We start from the raw sequence: 27,077 nt of genomic DNA on the forward strand, positions 1-27,077 counted from the left end.
TCACACACAAAACATGCTTTCATTAATTCAGGCAACCATGCAGATCTATGGCAGAAAATGTTGACACATGGCCAAATGGGTATCTGTATTGGGCCAGAGTTTCTTGAAGAAATGTGAAGTAGATAGCTGCAAGTCAGAAACGATTCCACATATTTACCACGACCAAATACAGACTAATAGAGAATTGCGTAGTTCATGCACATGCCGTCTGTTTCTTTGCTCACTCTGATTCGCACACAAGGCCTTTCATTTCCTCATAGAGCCTGTCAATATGACGAAGTTCTTCTTCCAGTTTGCTAGCTTTCTTTCTTATCTCTGCGGCCGTTTCTGCCTTGGCTCCCTCAGTCAAATGTTTAGCATCCTGAACAATGCCATAGGCATCGAAGAGGAGAAACACCCCAGTTGATGCAGCACTCAGCAGCCTGGCCCCTTTGCTCATGGCAAGGGTGGTTCCCGCAAAGACCTTTCTGGCATGCTTGGCCCCTCGGATTGTACCCCGGGATCTGCTACCTGCAGCAGTGACTCGCTTTGCTAAATCCTTCAAGCCAGGATTGGCTCGGACTTGCTTCAATGCCTTTACATTCATTCTGATTCCCTTCACAGCCTTATACAGGTCAGGAACTTGACCGGCAACGTTGGAGACAAGTTGTTTCATGTTTTCCCCCACAGCCCCGCTATTTGGGGGCGATCCAAAGCAGAAATCAGGATGCATTGCCTTTCTTAGACTTTTCTCACATTCATTCACCAGTTCTTGAGCTTTTTTCCTTTCCTGTGAATTATTCACGCTCTCATATAAGGTGGCAGAAAGGCCAGTCGCTGTTGCCACTGCCCCTAAACCGATCCCCGTGGCTGTCAAGATCAAACTCCCACCTGCTGTGATGGGGGCCAAGGTGAGTCCCAAGATGGTCAAGAGGCCAGAGGAGGCACTGGTAGAGTTGGCAGCAATGCTGGCAATAGTACACTTCTTATGGGTCTGGTCAATGTCATCGGCCATTTCCCAAAGGCATCTGATACACTTTTCAATCTCTTCTCTCTGGGTAGGGAATTCATTCAGAAATCGGGCAAAATTTTCACTGTCTCTTTCTTCCCAAGGCACATCTTCTTCCATTCTGTCAAAAATTAAAGTAACACATTTTAAACACACACACACACCTTTTGATTTTTAGGAGGGCTGCTTTTGCACAAGTCTGTCTGAAGTCACTTCTGGACGGCCTGCTTAATGAGCATTCAATCTGATTTGTTTGCAGAGATTAGATGCTGCTGCCCATTTAATGAGCATTTGTTCGGATTTGTTTGTAGGGACAATACATTATGCATCAAAGCATGGGTTATCCCACACTTTCCAGTGCCTTTTCCAATCACTTTCCATATCACAGAAGTCTGATATTGGGGGGAAGTGGGTTTGTTTTGCAAGAGCTCCAGATCAGGTGGACAACACCACACCTCATTGCATCATTTTTGTTTTTTGAATTGATTATAGAGCCAGGCAAGCCCTATCAAAATACACATCTGAGTGTGGATGCCCCATGCTGCTTGCAAGAGTAAGATGATGACCACTGTCAAATAAAAGGAATGTCAGAGTCGCAAATCTGATGCCAATGAAAAATATCAAGCTCTGCTACTGCTTTGCCATAGAAAAGTAGTTACAGATAAATAGCTAAATAAATGTCATTTCTGATGTTCGCTTTCTATGAGTATCCAAGTATAAATTACACATGTGCTTCATCAAGTGAAGGGTAATTGCTTGTAGAATTAAGCTTTTCTCTCTTTTAAAGCCTCAGGAACAATTGATGGTTCTTTTTCCAGCTGCCGCTCTTTTGAAAAGAGAGATGCTCACTCCATAATAATTTATGAACATCCCCACACAGATTGGTGAGGCTTTGTTGATTTACTGAAGGCAAAACTGAAGTCTAGGGTCATAATTTTTTCCCCTCACCCACCAAGGCGTGTTTGCTGGAACTTTGCAAATGTGGTTGAGATTATACAAGAAAGGCAGTGCAAGAAATGGTTGTGTTTAACTTCTTTAGTAAGGTAAGCGTTCATTACTCTGGAGAACAGCTGCAATCATAAAAATGCATATTGCAAGCACCTGCTGTTTTTTGTTTTTGTTTTTCCACAAAAAGCCTGGTGTCTCCATAGCAAAGCTTTCCTTGCAAGAAGGATAGGAATGTAATGACCTCATGGAAACATGGAGAACTCTAAAAACTACTCGACCATTTCTTTTCTGGGAAATGCTCTTTCAGGGCAGTCCTACAAAAAATGGGGTTTTCTCCCATATGTGGGAATATTATACAATATAGACTTTTATATATTTTCTAAAGCAATAGTCTGCCCTAAGTGGCACACAAACTTGTTTGGAAAACATGGATGCATCTGAGGAAACAATGGTGAGGGTAGGTGGTGTGTGTGTGTGTGTGTGTGTGTAGAGAGAGAGAGAGAGGAAGGGAGGAAGGAAGGAAGGAAGGAAGGAAGGAAGGAAGGAACCTGTGTTCTACTATGTGAATTTAGAAGTATTCTAGGTGGGTAAAGGTAAAGGGACCCCTGACCATGAGGTCCAGTCATGACCTACTCTGGGGTTGCGGCGCTCATCTCGCTTTCTTGGCCGAGGGAGCTGGCGTACAGCTTCCGGGTCATGTGGCCAGCATGACTAAGCTGCTTCTGACAAACCAGAGCAGCGCACGGAAATGCCGTTTACCTTCCCGCCAGAGCGGTACCTATTTATCTACTTGTACTTTGACGTGCTTTTGAACTGCTAGGTTGGCAGGAGCAGGGACCAAGCAACGGGAGCTCACCCCGTCGTGGGGATTCGAACTGCGACCTTCTGATCGGCAAGTCCTAGGCTCAGTGGTTTAACCCACAGCACCACCCGCGTCCCTATTCTAGGTGGGACCTGCAACAAAATATTTCAGTGTATCTTTCCTCTTAAAAGGAGGGCAGGGCATCCATTAAGCTCTTCCCTCCAAGCAGAGCAGTTCCAATTTCCCCGTCTTTACTGGGGTTTCCCCTGAACCACAGAACATTCTCAGTGTCTTCAATGGGGCTATTTGGTGGTTCTTTGCAGGGGTATCAAAATGTCCCGTTTTCTCGTCCTCTCTCCTTTGCAGGTATGTGTGTCTGCGTGACATTTTCCTTATGGGTAAATATTTATTGTTACTTACTCTATTGCCATGTGTTCTGCTTTTCTCACAAGGTGGCCAAGGTGACATGTACATGACAGTAGGCTTCTGAATACCAGCTGCTGGCAACCCCAGGGGGGCGAGTGCTACTGTGCTTGGATCCTGCTTGCAGACTTCCCATAGGGGTCCCATATGGCCACTGTGAGAACAAGATGCTGGACTATCAGATAGAGGGTCCCTTGGCCTGATCCATAAGGGCCATCTTAGATTCTTATATACGGTGCACTCGAACACAATTTTATTCTCATTACAACCCTGTAAAGCAGGGGTCGGCAAACTATGGTCTGCGGGCCAGTTCTGGCCCAATTGCCCTCAGGATCCGGCCTGCGGACAGTCCGTGGATCAGTGTGGGGATTCTGTTCTTTAATTTTTTAATTAATTAATTTATTTAATTAATTTTTTTTGGCACCACCATTTTCCCCCCCAACACCTTTCCCCCCTCCCTCCCACACACCGCGGTGCCTCCTCCCTACCTCCTCCTGGCTTCTCCCCACCCTGCGTAGAGGAGAAAGGGGGCTGGGTTGAGTTGGCTGGCTGCCATTTTGAGCAGGGCTTCTCTGGAGCCAGTCAGCCCTTTCATGCCGCTCATCCCTCCGCCACTGCCGCTGCCGCCCTGGTGCTCCTGTGGGCAGTCCGGAGCCCTCCCCGCTGGCTGCATGGCAGCGATCTGGTTTCCGCTGCCGGTGGGAGGGCTCCGGATTGCAGGAAGGCCTCTGGAGACCTTCCTGCAGTCTGGAGCTTGCTTCACCGCTGGTGCAGTGATGATCTGGCCTCCGCTGCTGGCGGGAGGGCCCCCATGCCACCCCCGAAGCGTGGAAGAGGTGCTGGCAGCAGGAGGCCCAGCAGACCACAACGCAGCACCAAACCCAGGTGAGGACCACGCATCCAAACAATGACGATCATCAGTGCAGGTAAGAAAAATTTCTAATTTTAATTTTTAGCATCTACAATACTGTCTGGGCTGCCTGGTGCTCTTGCATGGAATGTGTCCTTTTAAAATGCATCTGTGGGTTATTTGTGGGGCCTGCCTGGTGTGCATAGTGTGCATAGGAATTTGTTCATCCCCCTCCCCCAAAAAATATAGTCCGGCCCCCCACAATTTCTGAGGGACAGTGGACCGGCCTTCTGCTGAAAAAGTTTGCCAAGCCCTGCTGTACAGTATGGTAACCTGAGAGATTAAGCCTGGCTCGAGGTTGTTCATGAGTTTTGTGGCTAAGCGAGCACCTAATTCTGGATCTCTCCAGTCCTTGTGCCACAATCTAACCACTACACCACACTGGCTTTCCAATATGTATTCTGGAAGAGATCGAATGCTGGCACATGTGGCTCATTTTGAATCATTCAGATAGGCTGGCCATGTTAACTGGACTCCAGCGCAAGACGATTTTGCTGCTGTGGCAGCACTAAGAGCTTTGGATGTCCCCAGTGTTGCTGTTAGGGCAGGACTTTGGGGCAGACCTCTAAAGCCCCACTCAACAGCTTAGGCTCCAGAGGGCTCCCACATGCAGGAGGGATGGCTTCCACATTTCATAGTAGCATCATAGAGTTGGAAGGAACTTTGAAAGGTAATCAAGTCCACTCTTCTTCCAATGCAGGTAGAAGCCACTGTCGTCTAAAGGTCCCCCCACATAAGATCAAAGTTTAAAATTACTTAATTGCAACAATTAATGTATATTTTATTTCCTCCCCCACACAGTCATTGTAGGCAGTACATTTGTAAACATATCTTCACATAAGATGCTTAAAAATAGCAGTAATTGCTGTTGTTATGCCTCTTTTAGACACCAGTATTACCCTAGTCAACTGTCCCTTTCTACAAAGACTGCTAAGACAATCTGTCCCCTCTCCCAACTTGTTTTGTTACTGGGAGAGATTGTGCAGGTGGATCACACTTATCAAAATATACAGCTAAGTTTGGATGTCCCAGGGCGCTTCCAAGAGTAAACAGAGTGCATTCTGGGATATTAGCAGGGAGTTATATGCCTGGTAGAATAGTTATCATCAGCAAACTGCCGCTATCAGTTCAAAGGAATGTCAAAGTCACTTAGCTGACGACATTCGTGGAATACATGAAGAAATGCTTTGCTATGCTTGCAGAATAGGCAGCCCCCCCCCCCAAGCAGGCATTTTGATGCTTCCGGTCTTCCTGAAATAGTGTAAAACCAAAATAAGGATTGTTGTAACTTTAAAAAAAATAATAATTTAAAATGCCACGCTTCTTCTGAGTTATTCCACCTCCTTGCTCTGCACGTATTTGTGTAAGCACTTAGTTCTTAAGAGATTAATTGAGCTGAAATTAATCCTGTAATCCTCTCTAAAGTGGGGATAGGAAAGTGGTTCAAGACCCAAATGGGAGGAAGCCATCAGAAGGTAAAGAACATGAACCTAAAAGTAGCTTGCTAGGCCCTGGATATCATGAAGAATTAAACGCCACTCTCCAAAGCTCAGCTGGGCAGCTTTTTGTTGAGTTTCCTTTTGAGTTAATTTGGACCAAACTGAAAGAAGTGGCGAATTAACTGAATGAATGAAGTAGGCCAGGATTCCACAACAAAAGGAGTCACATGCACGAAAACATCCCATATAGGCCAAAGCCCAATAATGACCAAGGCTGAGCATGCAACTTCAGATAAGACCCTCAAATAGGTTTCATCTGGATTGAGCCTCTGAGCCAAACCTGCCAATCCGCCCTTCACTGAATTCTTCTAGGATGTACTGCCAATGTCTGCATGTTAGCAGTTTATCTAGCATCCTTGTCATGCCACTGCTGTAGTCATTTCCCCTTGCTGCCCACATTTCGAATTCATTGCACCATGGATGAGGAACGTGGGGCCCTCCAGTGGTTCAGCTCCAGCTCCCATCAACCAGCATGACCAAAAGTTAAGGATGACAAGTGCTGTATTCTGATGGAGTCTGGAGGGCCCCAGGTTTCCCATCCCTGCCCTAGTCATGTACACGAATGTGCCAGATCATATGGCAGTATAACAGTTGCCAAGAGACTCCAGCACAGGAGCAATATACACAACAACGAATAAGGAACTTGCATCTTTGTCAGACAGAGGACTGCCATCTGACAGCCATTCTGATGGATGACTGTGAAATAGGACACACAGCGAAGGGTGGAGATGTTTGCCTCCATTTCATGCTATTTTCTAAGTGTCTCCCTACCTAGAGTAGCTGCTGACGAGGTCTGTAAAGTAGACGTTTTTATTACTCTGATTGCTTGCTGCTTAATGACGTTAACAGTTTCTTTTCACTTTATGACTGGGAGTAGCCATGTGGTATTATCTGCTTGTGTAGTTAAATCTGCTAAATGCTTTTTCAAGGAAAAACACCCCTGTTAAATGCTTTTGCAATCATGGACGATGATTAACACACCAAACAATGCTGAGAGTGGCAAGCATATATGCTATTGATGGGTTACCTCTCAAGTTCGGCCACGTTCTCCTTGCAGTCTTCACCTTCATCAAGGAGACTTTGCAGCTCTGCATAATCTAATCTGTCCGGCCAAATTTCTATGCTTCCCATGGTGTGGTTGTCGCCCTCAGCATGTTCTAAATGTGGACAAAAGAGAATAGCCAAAGCCCTCGTTATGCAGAGGGTCATCACAATCACATTGCAACTTACAAAGTCTAGGAGGAACTATACGATAAAAATAATTAAAAATAAACCACAGAACAAAAGGCTCTGCAAAAAAAGCACACAAATAAAATCAGCAGAAAACATAGTGGCTGAAACCGTTCCAAATCCACATGAAGAAGAAGAAGAAGAAGAGTTTGGATTTGATATCCCGCCTTTCACTCCCTTTAAGGAGTCTCAAAGCGGCTAACATTCTCCTTTCCCTTCCTCCCCCACAACAAACACTCTGTGAGGTGAGTGGGGCTGAGAGACTTCAAAGAAGTGTGACTGGCCCAAGGTCACCCAGCAGCTGCATGTGGAGGAGCGGAGACGCGAACCCGGTTCCCCAGATTACGAGACTACCGCTCTTAACCACTACACCACACTGGCTCTCATGAAGCACAGCAAGGGGAAGTTTGGTGCAAAGACTAAAGCCCCCAATAGAATCTAACTGAAAGGTGTGGGAGAACAGCAAGGCCTTTTCCTGAGAGAGGGTAGGACTAGCCAGCTGCAATTAGAGATGGGGGATAACTTTGATTCAGTTTGCATTTAAAGGCAAACCTACCTAATTCACTCTTCCAGAAGCAATATGGGAATCAAAACACAGCCATCCTACAAAATTTGCTTTTCTCTGAATTTTGCGAAGCTGTTCTCCAGCCAAACAGTGCTTATAGACATGCATATATTGGGAGAAAGTCTGCATGGAAGTTAATGTATTAGTGAAAATCACACACACACATAAAATTATTTACATTGGGGAAAATTGCTTGTTATAATAATCACCCTTATATCTGTACCTTGCCCATCTGACTGGGTTGACCCAGACACTCCCACAGATGTAAAAACATAATGTGTACATTAGTCACAACTGCATACAAAAATATGTTTATTAGGAGAAATTCACAATAAAAAGCTGGTGAAATTTCATGAATATTTTTTTAAAAAAGAAAAGAATCACATATTTCTGCAGAAATGAGGAGACTGGAAAATGGAGAAAATGAGGGAATCAAAACTGACAGGCCCCTTCATTCTGTAGCTGCACTTCTGATCAGGAGAACATCACACTGCAACATTTCATTGCAGTGCCCACTTGTACTACTAATAACTGACACTTCCTCATGCTCTCTGCACAAATGGCTTGTTTGCAACAGAGGAATGTTTGTGAAACCCTGCTGCCTTTGACATGAGTCAAACAGGATCAGTGTGACAGGGTGGGGCGACTCAATCTCTCTGGCCCCAGAAGGTTGTGAACATTCATACCCTCCCAGTCTAGGCAAAGAAAATAATCAGAACCCCAGCAGAAAGACAAACGTAGGAAGCTTCTATACACCATGTCAGTCTATTTGCCTGTATTAGCCGAGTATTACCTGCTCTGACTGACAGCAGAGAGAGCTCTTTGCCATCACTTGACCCTTTTAAGAAAATGCCAGGGATTGAATTTGAGCCCTTCTGAACGCAAAGTATCTGCTCTACCGCCCCTGAGCTAAAACTCCCCCCCCAAGAGACCTACCTTCATAAATCCGACATCCTTCAGAGGCCATTCTTATAGGAATCTTGTGGCGAAAACCTCTCGGCTTTGGTATATTTCAAGCCTGGGAAAGGAAAAAAAGAGTGCAGAAAATGACAATGAAGGCAGATCATGTCGAAATCTCAGCAATAGCAGAATTGTCATCATTACAGTTCCAACCATTTTTAAATGTACAGTGGTACCTCGGGTTAAGAACTTAATTCGTTCTGGAGGTCCGTTCTTAACCTGAAACTGTTCTTAACCTGAAGCACCACTTTAGCTAACGGGGCCTCCCACTGCTGCTGTGTCACCGGAGCACGATTTCTGTTCTCATCCTGAAGCAAAGTTCTTAACCCAAGGTACTATTTCTGGGTTAGCGGAGTCCATAACCTGAAGCGTCTGTAACCTGAAGCATCGGTAACCCGAGGTACCACTGTAATTGAATTACTGAATTCAGTTTTAGCCTGGTCTCTACATTCTTTGCACACATCTGAACCTAGAGATTCCTCACACTCAAGCTGTGTCTGTGAGGCGTAGGAATACAAGAGAAGTCCTGCTGGATCAGGCCAGGTGCCCATCTAGTCCAACATCCTGGTCTCACAGTGGCCAACGGGATGCTTGTGGTAAGGACCTGAGCACAGGAGCACTCTCTCGCCACCTTGTGGCTCCCAGCAGCTGCTATTCAGAGGTACACTGTCTCCAACAGTGGAGGGATAGCAGACAAACGGGGGGAAAAATAAGTTTTAACTGTGATGGTGGTGCATAGGCATCCTAAGACGAATAAATCCTAAGGTTATGGAGGAACTAGATGAAAGGCTTAAGACTAGGGATGGAGCAGAAATTTGATCCAGTTTCCATAAAGGTATTCACATTTTCTGAAACAGTATGCAAACCAAAATGCAGCTATCTGAAATTGGCCCTTATCCAAATGCTGCAATGCATTTCTCCAGCTGAGCAATGGACTTACTTCTGTGTAGACCTGGTTAGGACCCCTGTCCTCTGTAGCTTTTCTCCCCATGGAAAACCCTCCTGTCAAGGCAACACCAAATCTGTTTGCTGGCTGTTAGGTTGGCAAGATCAACAGAACGGGACCCAGACAACCCTCTTGGGCTTACCTTTTTGATTTGCCTGGGTGACTTCTGCTAAACTGATGCGCAGAGCAGTCTAGCAGTAGGTGGAGGAGGTGTGTTCCTGGTTAATAAGTAGATGAGAATATTGACATTTGCAGTTTGCACAAACAGCAGACAACTGAGTGTCATCAGAGGCCTCTCAGGCATAGGAAGACACAGTAGGTTGGAAAAATACAACTAGGCTGCCAGTAACAGCCTCCTTAATACCCGTAGGGTCGAATCTGTCATTCTTTGAATCTTGAGTTTGGTTCTCCACATTTTCACACTTTTATTATTTATTTATTTTTAAAATAGCCTTATGAAAGTTCAGCAGCATTTAGTGTGAATTTATCCTAGTACACACATTTTTGTATGTGATTTCCCCTAATATATGCACATTACACAAAACAATTTCCTTGGTATAATGGAAACATAATTTGTATGTTATCTTCACTAATATATGCATACTTTTTAGTTATATGCATTGTTGTACACGTTACTTGGCTAGAGAACTGCATTGCAAAATTCGCCTGAGTGCAAATATTTGAAAGGGTTTTCAGTTCACATAGTATTTCCGAAAGTGCAAATCAGGTAAGTTTAAAATCAGGCAAGTTCACCTTGAAATGTGAATGGAATTAAATTTCTCCCCCACCCCTAAATAACAATCCTGCAGTAAAAGGGGGAGGTAGCTACCATATAGCCTGCACATATGGCAGTTCTTGTGACTACCAGCAAATAGAGGCAGTGTGGTGTAGTGGTTAGAGTGTCATTCGAGAACTATGGAGACCCAGATTAAAATCCCCTCTTCATCCATGAAGTTCACTGACGATCTTGGGACAGACACCCACCCTCTGCCCAATCCATCTCATGGGATGTTGTAGGATAATATGGAAAGGGCAGTCATGTATTCTCCAATGAGGGTGGTTTTTACTGGGATCACAACCCAAGGGTGAGGAGGGTTAAGAACCTCCCCCTTCCAAGATGATAAAGACAGGCCCCCGGAGCAGCAATGAGGCTTGGAAAAATACACTTCAGTTAACACCAATGGGGACTCTCCTCGACAAAGCTAAATGCAACACAGGGAGGGGTGGCGACACAATGTTATAAAGATCACACCTGGTGAGCAAAGGGTTCAGCCTTCCTTGTGCATTTTATATCTGTGGGGGTCCTGCAACTATAGTTAAAGAGGCAAGGAAACGGACATAGTTGAATGCTGTGCATTTAGCGCAAGGGTAGCCAATGTGATTATTGAACCCCATTCCTATCAGCCCCAGCCAACATTGCCAATGAACTGGGCTTTGTGGGACTTGTAGTCCTGAAGCAGGCAGAAGAGGGTTCCACGTTGGCTACCTCTGATTTAGCACAACATGCTAGGTTGCAGGATGGAAGGATTCCCACGGAGACAAACTTGCTCGTTTAAGCAACCTGCAGGGAGAAATAATCTCCTTATGAATGTTTCTGTTTAAACCTTGAGCACAAAAACCGCAGCAAGAGTCAAGAAGATAATCCCAAGATGACGTGTGCAAGGGAGGGCGATTGCGCATGTGTGCGTGGGAGAGCCCCATTCAAAAGAAAAAAGGAGAAAAAAATGATGACATATACAGAATGAAAAGAATCCACTTCGGCCAAATTATCACTGGTGTGCTAATTTTTCTTACCGAGCAAATTGCCAGACTTGTAATTACAGTACAGTAAATGTGTATGTCATGACTCTGTGAGTAATTTCCATATGTGAGTGGGAACGATGAGAAATGCAATAAGCTGCTTATATAATACACCTCTTTGTTCCGAAACGTATTCTGGCTGATCAGACAAGTGCTTAGACTGTATGCAGCATGCATCCAGCCACACTGTTTTCCCCCAGATACTTGGGAGAGTGAAATGTCTAGAAATGAAAGGGGGTCCAGTAGAAAGTGTTGTGAATGTATGGAGGCAAAAGCTGAAGCGGTTTCAGCTGTGCTTATCTGTAGCCCCACTCAAGCTAGAATATGGCACTGTAAAGGTCTGGGACATGAATGGCCAAGCCAAGGGGAGATAAACATTGACTTTAGGATATGGTGGGGGGTGGGGTACACACCTGTTTTACTGTCAAGGACTGCATTGCATTGGGGTACTGGTAGTAATCTATTGATATACCTTGCAGCTTGGGTGAATTGGATTGGAACAATCACTTATGGTTTATGGAGTTCAAAGGCTTTATTCATGCAGGAACTATTTACAGGATGAGCGGAGAGAGAAAATAGCACGAATCTAGTCTGGAGAGAACAGCAAACAAAATGGCTCAACTTAATAGAAACTGTTTCCCTCTAGAGGAAGCCTTTGAAACTGTTACAAGAGCTGAGCTGGGGGAATTTACAGCTGCAAGATAAAAAGCTGTGAGATTCTGGGACTGACCTTGAATCGGTTAAGAATGTCGACAGAAGAGGCCTTAGCGGTTGCATTAAGTAAGATAAATGACTCACTGGAACAGCTTAACAAGAAAGTGGATGTGGTAACTACCAAAATTGATAATTTGGGACAAAAAGTGAACATTAATACAGAAACTATTCAGAAATTGATACAGGAATCTACTTTGACATGGCAAACTGCGGAGAAGGCTAGGGAGAAAGTTGTTGTCGTTGAACCTAAAGTAACACAACTGGAGAGAGAGAGAGTCCCAGCCTTACAGATGCAACTTGATGATCATAAGTTGATGCCTTCTATGATTGAATTTAAAGAAAATCAGATTTTGAGGATCAGAGCTCTACCTGAACTGGAGAAGGAAAGTTTGATAGATCCCCTCACACAGGAATTTGCTGATTTTTGGGACCTGGACTTGGGTCAAGAAGAGATTAAAATTGTGAGGACTTGGAGAAATTTTGAAAGACGTCCCGAAATATCTTTTGGATCTTAGTTTTAACTACGGCGATTTGGTTGCCCTGTCGAGAAGGAATAAAATCATCTCTAGGTGGGAGTTTCCCCGAGATCTACTCTTCAGTCTCAAAGGAAGGAAAATAAAAATAAGATCAGTAGAAGACAAAGTAAAGTGCATGTATAAATACAAAGAAGACTTGCAGAAGGGACTTGGAAAAGACTTAAGAGCCTCAGACAGAAGATTACCAGGTTGATGGACTATATGGAATTGGCGGAAATGACTGGCAGAATCCGAGACCAGGGAGAAGAGACGGTGGAAGAAGATTGGAAAAAGTTTAAAGACTATTTAAGGAAATATTGTAAAATTAATGAGTGTTAGAAAAATGTTGGAATGAAGCTATACGGCTTTAGTAGAAATGTTAGAAGGAATTAAGTATAAATAGATTATTGGAGTATTAAAGGGAAAATAAGGTTAAAATATGTTAAGACAACTATATGACAGAAAATAGAGGAAGATGGAAAGGAATTGCTGAAACAATTAATAGAAGTGGAATACGAAAAGGGAGGTGTGAGGAGGTCGTTGAAACAAGTGAATGTAAGATATGATATTGAAATGGTATGATGTGTGTTTTAAATTGTTTTTGCTTTGTTATGTTTAGTTTACTGTGTTAGTGTCGTGTTGTGTATTGTTTATATATTGTATTGTATTGTTTTTTCTTTTTTAATCTTTTTTTCCCTTTCCTTTTTTCTTTTTTGTAATCTTTAAAAGTATTAAATATTATTAAAAAAACACACAAAATGGCTCAACTTTTTAGAGGTGGAGTTAACTTAAGCATAGTTAACTTACAGATATGTGCTGGCTAGATTACTACACACCAGGGCTTCCGGTCCTGCCTGCCTTAATGGAGGCAGCGCCCACGACAGCGGGGGATCATCAGCAAATGAAAAACAAGGATGTCAGAGGGTAAATCATCCTTGCAAATTTCCCCCAGGGATGGGGGGAATGGGCTTCACTCACAGTTTGTCTCGGTACCTGGCTCTTGCTCCAGCATGGAATGGAATGTGGGAGGCAGGGAGGTGCTGAGTGCAAAAGCACTTTCTCTGGCAAAACCCCTCCTATGCCACCATTAAGAAGCAGAGGTTCTTCATTTAATTGGATCTTTAATTGGCTTTAAAGTACCGGTGCATGATGGAAAAGGGTTGTAACAACATACTGCAGAATATACCAGCTACATGGATAAAAGGTTTGAATTGAGATAAGATTTTCTTTGGCATGAGAGTTGTTTGGGGAGAGGGAAGCCCACGGTTTGTTTATTCTAAGCTTCTTTTATATATTTATGATTCGGCAACTCCCTCCAGAATATAAGATATTTACAAGCGAGGAAGGGACATTAGAGTAATATTGATATTAACAAGCAAAAATGGAAACTGCGTGTGATCTGAAATGAAGAAAGGAGGGGGAGGGGAAGCTCAAGTATGACTATGTTGGAAAGACAGAGTAATTCCCCTCAGCTCCGTTTAAAAACAACAGACAAGGAAAAAGAGACCAAGATTTTTGTGTGCTGTTGACGGAATATAATCTAATATAAGGTTTAATTGGGACATAAATCTCTTGCTGGAAGGAAAAGAATTAGGGGGCTGTGATAAGAATGCTGCAGAGATTCTGGGAGTTGGAAAGGAGTATTAAAATGTAAGTGCATTTGAAAACTGCGCACCTTTTCCTAGGCTGAGGGGAAAATGGCGAAGATCTGTGACATGTTTTATTAGTGAAACAGAACGGTTTCTAGCAGACTATTGCCTGTTCTGAGACATTGAAGCAAGGGACGGAGAGATAAGACCTCTGAGAAACTTTGAGATTCAGTTCTGCCCCAAGCCATGATGGGAGAACACAACAACTGGGAAATGAAAGAGACAACACCATATATGGACAGAAGGAATCTCCATGGACATAACAGTTTTCACACGTAGGGCAGAATAAAGATAATAGTTTGAGTTCCTCACTTGAAGCTTTAGAAATTTATATATTGCAACATCATGAATGGAAATCAGTTTTATAGCTGTTGACTAAGGAATTATTATTATAACTGAAATGTAACTGACATTAATTAAGATTATGGAATGTAGTGATATAAGATCGGAAATGCACCCAAACCACCATGTGGGGAGCCACTTTAACTAAAATGTATTAATTGGAAGTTGATTGGCATTTTGATGCTTGCATAATTTGGGAATTATAATTTGGCCATTATTGAGGGTATACTGGAAAACTAATTAATATATATATATATTAAAAAGATTAATACACAAACAGTGCCCTCACTTGTTGAAACTAACACATGCATTAACTAGAAGTTCAGGAGAAGGAAATGTATTTGCTTTCCTCCAGCATCTATCAAGGGCTGAATGCTGGAAGTGGACAGGGCCAAAGTCAGTGGGTGGCAGGTCTAGAACCACAAGTGGGCATGGTCTCTCTTCTCCCTCCCCTCTTCCTGCCACTCCTTCTCAGTCTCTCTGTCACATCTTTCCTCCCCCTCCCCCTTGCTAGGGGTATCTTTTACCAGAAGCCTGAAATGATCAATTGCAGATGGCTATTCTACCCTCCTCTTTCCATTCCACCATACATTTTGCATCCCTTCCCAATTCCCCCACTTCCCTTCTCCCACCCCTCCAGGCTTCCATGTCCCCCTCGCGCTGTATAAAACGAGTCTGAAGGTTGCATAAAATCAGGCCAGAAGCAGGTTGTCCAGTCCTGCCTTAGGAGAAGGCCAACTGATACCACAATCAGAAACGTATATCTGAAGGAGCGTCTCCACCCCCATCGTTCTGCCCAGAAACTGATCTCCAGCACCGAGGGCCTTCTGGAGGTTCCCTCACTGCGAGAAGCGAAGTTACAGAGAACCAGGCAGAGGGCCTTCTCGGTAGTGGCACCCGCCCTGTGGAACGCCCTCCCACCAGATGTCAAAGAGAACAACAACTACCAGACTTTTAGAAGACATCTGAAGGCAGCCCTGTTTAGGGAAGCTTTTAATGTTTGATGCATTACTGTATTTTAATTTTTTGTTGGAAGCCGCCCAGAGTGGCTGGGGAAACCCAGCCGGATGGGCGGGGTATAAATAATAAATTATTATTATTATTATAACATGGCTCTGTGCCCCTTCTGGCTGCAGGGGGAAAGTCCTGGGTGTGTGTGTATGGATTCTCTTCCTCTCAGGCCAGCCGAGAAGCAGAGTGAGCTGCAAAAAGGAGGAGGGACAGAGAAATCAGCCTTTGCTCTGGTAGCCCCGCTGTGTTTCCATGCTGGTTGCAATGTGAGGGGCATTTCTTCCTTTGCAGCCAGCAGGGAAGCTGCCAAGGGGAGGGCAGAGCAATCTGTGCCTCCCCCAGTAGCTTGCTGTGTTTTTAAGCTGGAGAGCACGAAGCGGTGCTCAGGTTTGTGTGTGTGCCTGCTTCTCTCTCCCCTCTCCAACCAACGCAAGAGAAATGAAAGGGATATAAAGGAGGCACGAATGCTCCTTAGTAGCAGTTGCTGGGAACCACAGGAGGAGGAAGAGGATTCTTGTGATTGGGTCCTGCTTGATGGCTTCACACAGGCATCTGGTTGGCTACTGTGAGACCACGATGCTAGACCAGATGGGCCACTGGCCTGATCCAGCAGGCTCTTCTCATGTTCTGACAAAGAACATGTGGAAGGATCAAAATGTCAGGAGCTTGTCCTACACTCGAGTAGGACCCTGGCAGAGACACATGCCCGACTGGCATGTTCTCGCCCTCCTGGTCGTTCGGGAGCTTCAAAAGCTTTCTTCTGCCCAGACAGCACAGCAACCAATGCCAACAGACATCGGCACACTTAGGGATCCGCAGAGTTTTCGCAGTTGCGTAACAGATCTCAGCAACTCAGCATTTTGGCTAATCTACTTTATTTACATATAAACGCACACAGAGCACTGCAACATGGCTCCCTCTCTCTCTAGCATCAGACAGCAAAGAGAAAAAGAACAAAGGATATTAGTCCCACTTCACGGAACACAGTAACGCAAACATCCTGTCTCCGTCACTTCCCACTTTGTGGAGTCAAAATATACACCGTCATGTGATAGACAAAAATCCCATGGCTGCAATAATGGAGCAGGAATTCTAACACAAAAGACCTGGAGAGTTGGTCTGGGCTTGTGGGAGGGAGGAGGTGTGTGCAAAGGTACAGGATGGGGAGCATTTTAACCCTGAATGATTGGCTTCAGATTGTGGGGTGGGAGGGAGAGAAAATGTCAGTGGGTGGGGGGTGGAGAGGGAGGGGAGAGAGAGAGCGATGAGAAGGGTGGTGGTGGTAGAAATAGAAAGCAAGAAGGCTTGTGGTTCCTCAACAGATTACCTAGATGCAGTATGGTTAGAAGAATTTATGCTGGCCATAATGGACTACTAAAAATAGTTACCATTTTCCTGCCATTTCTCCCAGGTAGAAATATTAGAGGGCTTTTCACACTTAAGCTTCTATTGCATACAAACCTGCCTCGAAGGTCTGTGCTACCCAGTCTCATTTGACATGTACACATTTGCTCAGGGATAATTAATGTTAACGCTAATAGCAATTCGCATCTTGTTAATCAGATGTTAATTAGCCCACCTGCTACCTTCCCTCGCTGACTTTCCATCAATCTGGATAGTTACTCTGCACTTTAGATCCTTCTGGTTCATAGAAGTGGATATAGAACGACTGTATTGCTTCCAGTGTCTTATGCTAGCTCTGCAGCCTTTCCTCACACCACAGGGTGCAGCTATAAACATTCTTTTTGCATAGCTCACTGGCGTCATAAATTATTTTAGGCTGAATTTTGCATTGAACGAAAATGAGTCTGCACTTGCTGCAATTCTCCCTTAGGGCCACCAGATGGCAGTAGATCATGTACAACAGATGCAAGACTGGGATTAGCAGCAATAAGATAATAGCCTGTGGATATTCAGCTTCAAGACTGTTTTTAGGGTACCTCTAAAGTAGCAACAGGGAACGTGTGGCCCTCAGGACTCCAGTTCCCATTGCCCCTGACCATAGATCATGGGCTAGAGCAGGCATCCTCAACCTCGGCCCTCCAGATGTTTTGAGACAATTCCCATCATCCCTGACCACTGGTCCTGCTAGCTAGGGATCATGGGAGTTGTAGGCCAAAAACATCTGGCGGGCCGAGGTTGAGGAAGCCTGGGCTAGAGTTGATGGTGGTTGGAGTCCAACCATGTATGGAGAGCATGTGTTTCTTATCCCCGATCTAATAATTTCTACTGCAGTTTCATGGGTAATCTAGATCTAGATCAGTAGATCTAAAGTAGATCTAGATCAGGCCAAATCTGGAACAAAAATCCAAAGAAAACATAACTTCCTTGCCACCAGTATTTATTCCTGACCCTGATGTTTGGTTATCCCCCATCCCACATGGGTCACAAAATGTTATCAAGGACCCTGTGTTGGGTCCAACATAATGTGATCCTTCGGCATGTTGTTGGTCTCCAACTCAGCCCCAAGCAGTGTGGCCAATGATCAGGGTGTGTTTCTGTTTTATTGGAGCTTATGTCCCCCTCAGGGCTATTGCCCTCACGTCCTGCTTGTGGACTTCCCATGGGCACCTGGTTGGCCACCATAAATGGAACTAGAGACTCTTTGCTGTGATCAAGCAGAGCTCGTCTCACGTTCTTAGTATGATCATATCTCCTCTGCCGTGCAGCCATCTGCCATTAATTTCTGAACGTACCCACAGGACCTGCCCTTCCCAGCCACCATAAGTTACTTCAGTACTCTTGTTAATATGCAGGTTTTCCCTAGGCATGTGTTCAATGTAGTGCTACAAAGCTGTCCTATCCAGGATTTCCACCTGGCTAATGGGACTTTTCTTCCCATGCGTCCTTTAAATACAAACTTTTTCAGATAACTAAGTTACACGGACAAACAAAGAAGAGAATTACGGTTTTCAGTTTCTATATTCACATATGATATACGCAGCAGTTAAAATCCTTTCTACAGTTCAGTTTTACATCCTGAATCTGATTTTCATAGCAAGAACAATCTAATAGATTCATTACATTTTCAATCATTGGATGTGTCAGGGATTCTTTAGCTGTGATTCCTGCGTTGCAGGGGTCAGACCCTTCCAACTCTACAGTTCTACAATTCTATGATTTAAATCAGGCATAGGTAAACTCGGCCCTCCAGATGTTTTGAGACTACAGTTCCCATCATCCCTGACCACTGGTCCTGTTAGCTAGGGATGATGGGAGTTGTAGTCCCAAAACAACTGAAGGGCCGAGTTTGCCTATGCCTGATTTAAATATATTTAATACTGGTGTCCCCACCCCTTTCTAAGGAAGAGGAAATGTTTTGCAGTTGCTCAGTCACTGCAGAACATGCTACTGAGGCTTGCTAATCATGACAGTGGCACCTGAGCAACTGGCCTCTGAGAAAACAAGAGGCCAACTGTGGTGTTGGTTCAGGAGCGGGAATGCAGATCTAGGCCAACAAGTACACAAGGTTGATCTTCCGTTGTCTTACACCTCTGACAGTTTCCCACATTCACACCATACATTTAAAATACTACGATACCACTTTAAACAGTCATGGCCTTCCCCCAAAGGATTATGGGAGCTGTAGTTTGTTAAGGGTGCTGAGAGTTTCCCCATGTCCTCTCACATAGCTACAGGCCCCAGAGCTCCCTGGAAAAAGGGATTGATTGTTAAACTGCTCCTGGCATTTGTAGCTCCATGAGGGGAATCGGGGTCTCCTAACAATTCTCAGCAGCCTGAACAAATCACAGCTCCCAGAATTCTTTGGGGGAAGCCACGACTGTTTAAAATGGCATCATAGTGCTTTAAATGTATGGTGTGAATATGGCCAGTGACGCACAGTTGGCAAAAACACACAGGATGGGCACTCTCGCTCTATCAGTCCTTGTTGAGAGAGCACTCAAGGACAAGTGGGTGCCTGCTGAAGAACATGGACAATCTTGGCACACTTGAAACTGTAGTTCTGAGGGCAGGGGACCAGTGATTGAAGTTTTTATTTTTAATTAAAAGTAGCTGCAAATCTCTGGCTTTTCTCCGAGCAAAGGCTCTGACGTAGTGGGTATTTACCCATTTATTCATGCACAATTTTTCTCATCAAATGTTGCTATTAGCCCCTTCTGTGTGTGTTTGTGAGTGTGAAGTATCTGTATGCTCCACACGCCACAATAACGCTAGTAGCAACTTAGGGTCTGATTTAGGTATGGGAAAAGGCACGGTGGGATGGGAGGGAACCATTTAAATGCACACTACTGAGTGCTGCTGTGCAATCTGTTGTTTGGTCCTCAAATATGCGACTCAAAATTGTGGCATCTCCTGTGTTCTCAGGATGGAAACTGAGTAACAAGTTCTTGGCAGTGAACCTTGGCGATGCCCTTTCTGTTGGGCATGGGATCTATGCCAGCCCAGTACCAGACACAGCAATTATTTCATCTTCTGGGCTTGCCACAATAGCACCTGACTCAAAAGAGAGAGAGAGGGAGGGAGGGAGGGATTGACCAGAGTGACCTAGACCTGAGCTGTCAAATGACAGGTGCCAATCTGTAGGTCAGCTTCTTAAGCCCACAGATCTCTCCGCTTGCAATTCATTTGAGGAAGGACACACAGGCTGCTTGTATCTATTTAGCTGAACTGCTCACTTTCCATTGTTTCCTGAGCGGCAACATTATGGGGCTCAGTGATCAGGAATGGCAGAAGGTCGTAGACATCTGGGGGAAAGTGGAACCAGACCTCCCTGCTCATGGGCAAGAAGTTATCATCAGGTAAGCAGAAGCCGGTGACCGAAATCTGAGAAGCAGCTTTCTTGCGAAGTTAGCATAGTGGCATTTTTAAGAATCAGCTTAGGAACGTGGCAGTTTCTGATAGTATGTGGGTGGAACAGAGAGAAAGACAACTCTGTAGATAAATCTGAATGCTTTAATTCCTATCAGCATTGATTTTTTAATCAGCTTTTAAAATAGATCTCTACTGCTATAAGATATAGGTTGCTTTTGTAATTGACATTACTGACTGAATCATTAACACATAATAAAAGAGGATTAGAACCATAGTTGCATTAATACTTCCTGAATGTCAAACCAATTGAGGTTCTTGGAAAAGGGCACAGAAAATTGTCCAGATATATGGGAAGCCTCCAGACAGTTACTATTTTGCAGGAGGGATTCTAGTGCATATTGCATATTTACGTATGTTTGCAGTTAATGGACTGTGTGGCCCTAGCACAAACATATCCACTTTAAAAATGAAAGAAAACACAATTTTTTTGTGGTTAGGAAATGCATTGAAAAATGTGGGATGAATGAATAACAGAAAAAATTGAAAACACGCCACAGACATGTTAGGATAGAAAAATCAGAATGAATGTTCAATAAAAACTGGGGATAGTCTAACCACTGTGCAAGCTTTGTGCAAGCAAAACAGGAGGAAGCCATGGATCCAACAAAGTAGCTATAAGTAATTTCCTGAGGATGAAGTTCCACTATTATTAGCAAAGATGCTTGGGATGATTGGAATACCTGTAATGAAATAGAGCTAAGCAGGGCGAGTGACAAAAATCTGGGGTTAAAGGAAAGATCCTGGTTCCATTGGCACTGGAGGCAATATTGACATAAAAGCTTAAGAAGAGCCCTGCTGGATTAGGCGAAAAGTCCATCTAGATGGCATTCTGGTTCCTCATCATGGCCAGCCAGATACAAGGTGACCTCAAAGTGGTTTACATGTGTTATTCAAATACTATAGCTCAGTGGTGGCGCATCTGCTTTGCATGCAGAAAGTCTCAGGTTCAATCCCTGGCATCTCTAGGTAGCTGAGAGAACCTCATGTCTGAAACCTTGGAGAGCTGCTGCCAGTCAGTGTAGACAATATTGAATTAGATGAGCCAAGGACCTGATGCAATATGACACAGCTTCCAATGTCCCTGTGTGCCTAATCTGAACACCAGAAGTACAAATCCTAAAATGCCATTTAAAACCACAACAATAAAACAATTATAATCAACAGAGGAATAAGACATTCTTACTGGGCTATGAGTGATCGCCAAAGAAGAAGAAGACCAAAACGGACAAGGCAAACATGGCCTCTGAAAGCCTGGGGGAACAAGAGCATATTTGCTATAGGGCAAAATCCCAATTGTGTCAAAGTCTCTAGACAGAGGGTTCCCTAGCTGTGCTGCAACTAGGAAAAAGGCCCTGCTGTGGGTCCCTGTGTGATGGCCTACACCTAAAGTCATCAGTGGGACTGTATGTATCCCCTGCCCGTTTGTTCTCAGGGTTTGGCTTGTTGAACTGCAAGAAATATCTAAGTTCCAGGTTGTTAAGGACCTTGAATTGGGCCTGCCTGGTAACATATAGGTAGATCCTGCAAAACTGGTGTTGCATGCCATTGTGCAGAAGTGCCCATTAATATGGCTATGTGGCTGCATTCCTCACTAGCTTCAGTTTTTAGGCTGTCTTCAAAGGCATATGAATAGTTGTTTAAACAGGGAGATGATTTCAGGGGTTTTTTAAGGGCTTTGGAGCATTTCTCTTCCAACGAAGTTTGGAATGTGGCCCCATTAAATTGCAGAAGATTCCCAGCAATGTTATTCGAATGACATTCTGAAGATTGAAACTCCCATTTTCTTATGAAGGGGTTACTTTCACACTGTCATAATTTCCCAGTTACTCTGATATCAGGGAACATAAATGATACAGGTAGCTATGGGTGTCTTACAGGTGGCATCTTTGATGGATAGCCAGTTTGGATAGTCAGTTTAATCACCGCCACCCATTTACCAGTACTACACATTTACTGGGCTATTCAATTCAATGGTTTCAGGATGTTTCAGAAGCACCCGGAGACCCAGGAGCGCTTTGACAAGTTCAAAAACCTGAAGACGGTGGATGACATGAAGAGTTCAGAAGAGCTCAAGAAGCATGGAACGACTGTCCTCACAGCCTTGGGCAAAATCCTAAAGCAGAAAGGGAACCACGAGGCAGAACTTGCACCCCTGGCACAGACCCATGCCAACACACACAAAATCCCGGTCAAGTATCTTGAGGTAGGCAGCCGTGTATGTCTGTATGGGGGGTAGTGGAATAATGCCCTTGACTGACCAGGATTAAAGCGGGAGAGAGATGGGAGGTTCTTTTCTGCTCTCTCTGTATATACAAACATTGGGTTATAGGAAGTTGATTTCTACTGAGTGAGAATGTTGGTCCATGTGCTCTCCAGAGTTTCAGACAGGGAACTTTCCCACTCCTTTTGTACTTGGTTTCGGTTGGTAGATCTTGGGGTTCTCGTAAAAAGCCAAAGTAGATCCAAAAATCTGACATCTGCCCACCCAAATGTAGAAAATAACCTTCCCTGCTTTGATATTTCAGACGTACTTTCCTTGAAAGCTGCCAGCTTTACATTTCTCTTTCCCTCCCATTCTTTCTGCACAGTTCATTTGCGAAATAATTGTTGGCGTCATTGCTGAAAAACATTCTGCAGACTTTGGGGCCGATTCGCAAGCGGCAATGAGGAAGGCCTTGGAGCTGTTCCGCAACGACATGGCCAGCAAATACAAGGAGCATGGCTTCCAGGGCTAACAGGGAGCATGGGAGGCAATGTTCCCTTTCAGCAAGGATGGGGAGCCTGTGTGTGACCCTCCAGATGTGGCTGGACCACAACTCCCATCACTGGTGAGGGCCAAAGGGAGCTGGAGTCAAACAACATCTGGAGGACCACAGGTTCCTCATCCCTGTCACGAAGAGAAATAAAGCAGCATGTTTTGGGTGTGTGATCAATCTAGCAGAAGAATAGTCTCCTTTCATGGCAGAAAATTAGTTTGGCACCAGCATGAAAAAAATATACTCACTATATAAGGCTCAAGTTACATGACAGAAGACCCACATCTTTAAAAGAAACCCACTCGTTCATAATATTATTATTGCTATTATTATTATTATTATTATTATTATTATTATTATTATTATTGCCTGCCCTTCACCAGCAGGTCTCAGGGTGGGTTACAGCAGTTTCAAATTAAAAATTAAAAACAGTTAAAACAGGTTATAAGTGCAGGAATAGTGTAGGCCCAGAAAACACATGCATTCAGGGGTGCCGACTTGAATAAAATATTGTTTGGGGTAGGTAAGCATCTCCCTGTATCAATCATGATCACAAGTTGTAGCACGCAAATTTGAATGACAATGACCATCAACTTTTTTTTGGGGGGGGGGAGCAATTCCTTCAAATATTTTATTGGGAGGGGGGAAGGGACCTTGGCACTTAGGAGTTGGCTCCTATGCACACATCTCAGATGTGAAAAGCCGGGGTAAAGAGGTGTACCTTCAGCATTCACTGAAAGCTCTATAGAGAAGAAGTTATGTAAAGTTGAAGGTTGGAAGTGAAGTTTATAAGACCAAATGGGTGTGTAGGCATGAAATGCTGAATCATCTCATGCCAAACACTCTTACTGCCCAGTGGTCTGTCCACCAGAGTCCTTTCCTCCTCCAGCTAGGCCCTGATGCCAAACTCTAACAATCCTTTTTTGCAAAAGGTATGGTCAGATAGATAGTGGGTGGGAAGTTCAGCACCCCCTGACTATTGGTTCTTTAAATCATACCGTTGCATAATATATCAACGGTGTCAGAAGGTCTGTCACTGTAATGTGTAGCTTGGGCTGTCAACTGAGGCTTCTTTTTTTTAATCTTCAGCACGAATCATTGTAATTTTGGGCTTAGTAGAATAAAAATTATATGCAACAGAGATAAGCGATGGTTGCCTTTGTTAAAAATCCGCTGAGATATTATCCTCTGTCTGATGTCATAATAGAGAAAGGTTGCCTTGTGGTTAGTAATAGCTGTGAAAAAATGTTGGGTGAGACTGTTCAGAAGGCGGGTAGAAGATAGGGTTGCCAGTTCCTGCTTAGATTCAGTACTACTTGCTGTTTTAATAACTCTTGAGATAGAAAGACTAGCAGGATTTGCTCCCGGTAGAATTCATCCCTTCCTTGCCTGCTGTACCAAACAGGATCCCAGTTCCATCTGGCAACAGATGGGAGAGGGAAGGGAGTTGTGAAACAATGGATGACATCACTAGGTCAAAATCTGACAGCCCCTGTGGAGAGGAATTCCTGAGTTAGAACTGATTAACTGATTATTCTTACACTGACTAGGGGCTGGGGTCAACCTATTGTAAACTTGTTCTAAGAAAGTTGCAAAATGGCTGGGGGGAAAATATGTGGGTGGGGTGGATCAGCATCTTGGTGCCCGTCTGCATGTGCCTTCAGAGAGAACTCACATTTTCAAGCAGCAATTCTTTTTCTGCAACCATTTGATGCAGAAAATTGTGGATATATTCAGATATTAACCCACAGATTTGCCCGTTTCTAGTAAACCAGGAATGGGGTGTGTGATGTTCCTTGCAAGACTTACCTTGCATGGTCTTGATCCTGCAGGTCCCGCCCACATCCTTGCCATTCACATGTGTCCTAATGATGTCATCATATCATATGATGTCACAGTGCTCAGGGAAGGTTGCCATATTAGGGATGCTGGAGCACCAATTCTCTGGCATGTCTACACTACTGAATCCCCAAGAATGGCCATCAGGTAACTATATGAGGCAAAGGTAAGTGTTCATATCTGCCTTAGGTGGATGAGAGCTTTGGAAAGCAAGCAACACTGAACCCTGAGGAATAATAGTTAAAGCTGTCACTTAAGACATTTTAGCTGATTATCCATATGTATTTCAGTCAATTGGTTAACAGATGAGTAAACTGTATACCTGGATATGGATAAAAAGAAGAGTTCTGTGGCTATAAACATACTTTATTTTTAGATAACACATATATGTACTGTAACAGTCCCCATCTTAGCAGAAGCATTTTCTCCTGCTTGCAAGACAACACACTATGCTTTTTCTAAGATGGCACCAGCTGGTTGTGTTATTTTGTAGTTTGTAATACTGTATTAAAAATAACTTGAGCATTTTATTTTTAAAAAATCTGGCCAAAGAATTGCAGGCACCCTTTAGCTGATCAAAAGGGTTTTAACTGATTGACCAAATCATCAAAAAATAAAATAAAAATGCAGCCATGGGGTAGAGACTTTTCAGTGGAATCAGTACATTGGTTCTGAAAAGACAGAGAAGCTCCATTAATGCAATCTCATGCATGTCTACTCAGATTAAGTTCCATTTAATTAAGCTGCAACCCTATACCTATTTAACTAGGAATAAGTCCCATTGAAATCAACTGGGCTAACTTCTGAGTAGACATGTAGAAGAACACGGAGTCAATTTTCAAGGTCTTCCATGCTGACCCTGCTAATGAAATGTAAAAGTATCTCTTGTATGTAAAAGTATCTCTTCCCCTAATCCCTGCGAGTTGCTACACACTTGAGTATGTGATACACTGAATGGCAAGTGGTGTGTTTTTTTATTGAATAAACCCTATTTCCTCAATGTCTGTGTTTTGTTTCTTATTTAAAGAAAGCCCGGGTGCGGAGCTTGGAAATTTATATGTACAGATGGCAAGTTTAGAAAGAATTGTAATAATTTGAATAGAAACACTATGCATCTCACTATTGTGACCAGTTGACTGCATACGCCTGCTCAGTCTGCTGCTCTTGATGGACAACTTCAGAGTCCCTCTTCTAACTTTGTAGACTTTAAAAAAAAACTATAACCCAGATTTGGACCAGGTGGCCCTTCAGTGAGATGACTGTTTCAATAGAGGACTGTCTTACGGCAAGATGGACATGTGGTCACCATAATAAAAGAGGTTGGGCAGGAGAAGGAGGAGAGAGAAACAGCAAACGCAACAACGAGGGACTTGCCCACACTTCCTCTGGTCCTCCTGCTTTCCCTTGGGGAAAATTGCTCTTTAGAGCTCAATCGGAGCAAACGGCAATTTGGGTTTTCCCTGGATTGTCATTTGTTCTGATCTGTCACAAAAGAGTGGAAAGGAGCGGGAAAGGTGGGAAACTGCTTAGACCCGTGCTTTCTAGGCACAGCAAAGTGTCGACAAGCCCTAGACCTTAGTTACAGAGTTCTTGCAATAACCAACCAGAATGGAAAGAGTTCAAGGAGAGGAGGGGCCAAAAGTTGCTGGTCTCTGAGCAGAGGCAACAGACAGGCCTGGCAGCCCCCTCTGAGAAGTCAGGGGCTTGTCTAAGGTCCAGTTTGAGAATAGGATGCCGGACTAGATAGGCCTCTGGGTATGATCCTGCAGGGCTCTTATGCTCTTAACTAGGGTGGCCATATTTCAAAAAGTGAAAATCCGGAGCTTTTGTGAGCTGTTTTGGGCAAAATCTCTTTTTGAGCTATTTCTAAGGAAATCTGCCATAATTGAGACTTCCAACATGGATTACCAGACATCTGGATTTCCCCGGATATTTCATCGATTTCTGCCTGGAAACTGTTTCCGATTGCTGTGTTCAGGAAATTCCTGACGTATGGCAACCCTATCTTAACAGGCTTGGCAAAAAAGATTCCAGCTGCCTCTCCAAAGGTGGTGGTGGTGGTGAGAAAGGAAAATAAATATCAAACGGCAGAATGCCTTCATTTCACTTGATCTGTTGTTCTGTGTAACTCAGAGGCTTGCATATTTCACCACTGACTTAACTCAGTTCAATAAAATTGTCACCTTACCTTTTTTTGCATTCCAACTATTCTCCCAGTCACTGCTGACAGAAGGCGGGTTTTTGCTATGCTGTTTGTTGCTGAAGGAGCTGTGCCTTAAATAAAGATCTGCTGTTGTCCGCTCGACATTATGCCATTCCCTGAATGAAAAAACAACTGCTCCTTGTG

At 43.9% G+C, this 27,077-nt stretch overlaps 2 protein-coding genes across 6 annotated transcripts; one reads left to right on the forward strand and one right to left on the reverse strand.

The window, feature by feature from the left end:
* Positions 1-27,077, reverse strand: LOC310743648 (apolipoprotein L2-like). 5 transcript variants are annotated; one of them, XM_083574056.1, is made up of 4 exons: positions 26,919-27,073; positions 8,302-8,383; positions 6,598-6,727; positions 1-1,109 (listed from the first exon to the last, which is right to left on the reverse strand). In XM_083574056.1, exons 2-4 carry the CDS (start codon positions 8,330-8,332, stop codon positions 221-223), a joined length of 1,050 nt encoding a protein of 349 aa, XP_083430182.1. In that variant the 5' UTR covers positions 8,333-8,383; positions 26,919-27,073; the 3' UTR covers positions 1-220. The 5 variants fall into 5 exon arrangements, with proteins under 5 accessions (XP_083430182.1, XP_083430184.1, XP_083430183.1 ...); XM_083574058.1 differs by lacking the exon at positions 26,919-27,073 and adding an exon at positions 16,882-17,028; XM_083574057.1 differs by lacking the exon at positions 26,919-27,073 and adding an exon at positions 9,414-9,496.
* On the forward strand, positions 19,723-25,730 carry MB (myoglobin). Its single transcript, XM_083574239.1, has 3 exons — positions 19,723-20,062; positions 22,116-22,338; positions 22,724-25,730. The coding sequence occupies exons 1-3, from the start codon at positions 19,968-19,970 to the stop codon at positions 22,868-22,870; spliced, it is 465 nt and encodes a 154-aa protein (XP_083430365.1). The 5' UTR covers positions 19,723-19,967; the 3' UTR covers positions 22,871-25,730.

The sequence above is a fragment of the Podarcis filfolensis genome, assembly GCF_964270895.1.
Source record: "Podarcis filfolensis genome assembly, chromosome: 10".
Classification (NCBI taxonomy): Eukaryota; Metazoa; Chordata; class Lepidosauria; order Squamata; family Lacertidae; genus Podarcis; species Podarcis filfolensis.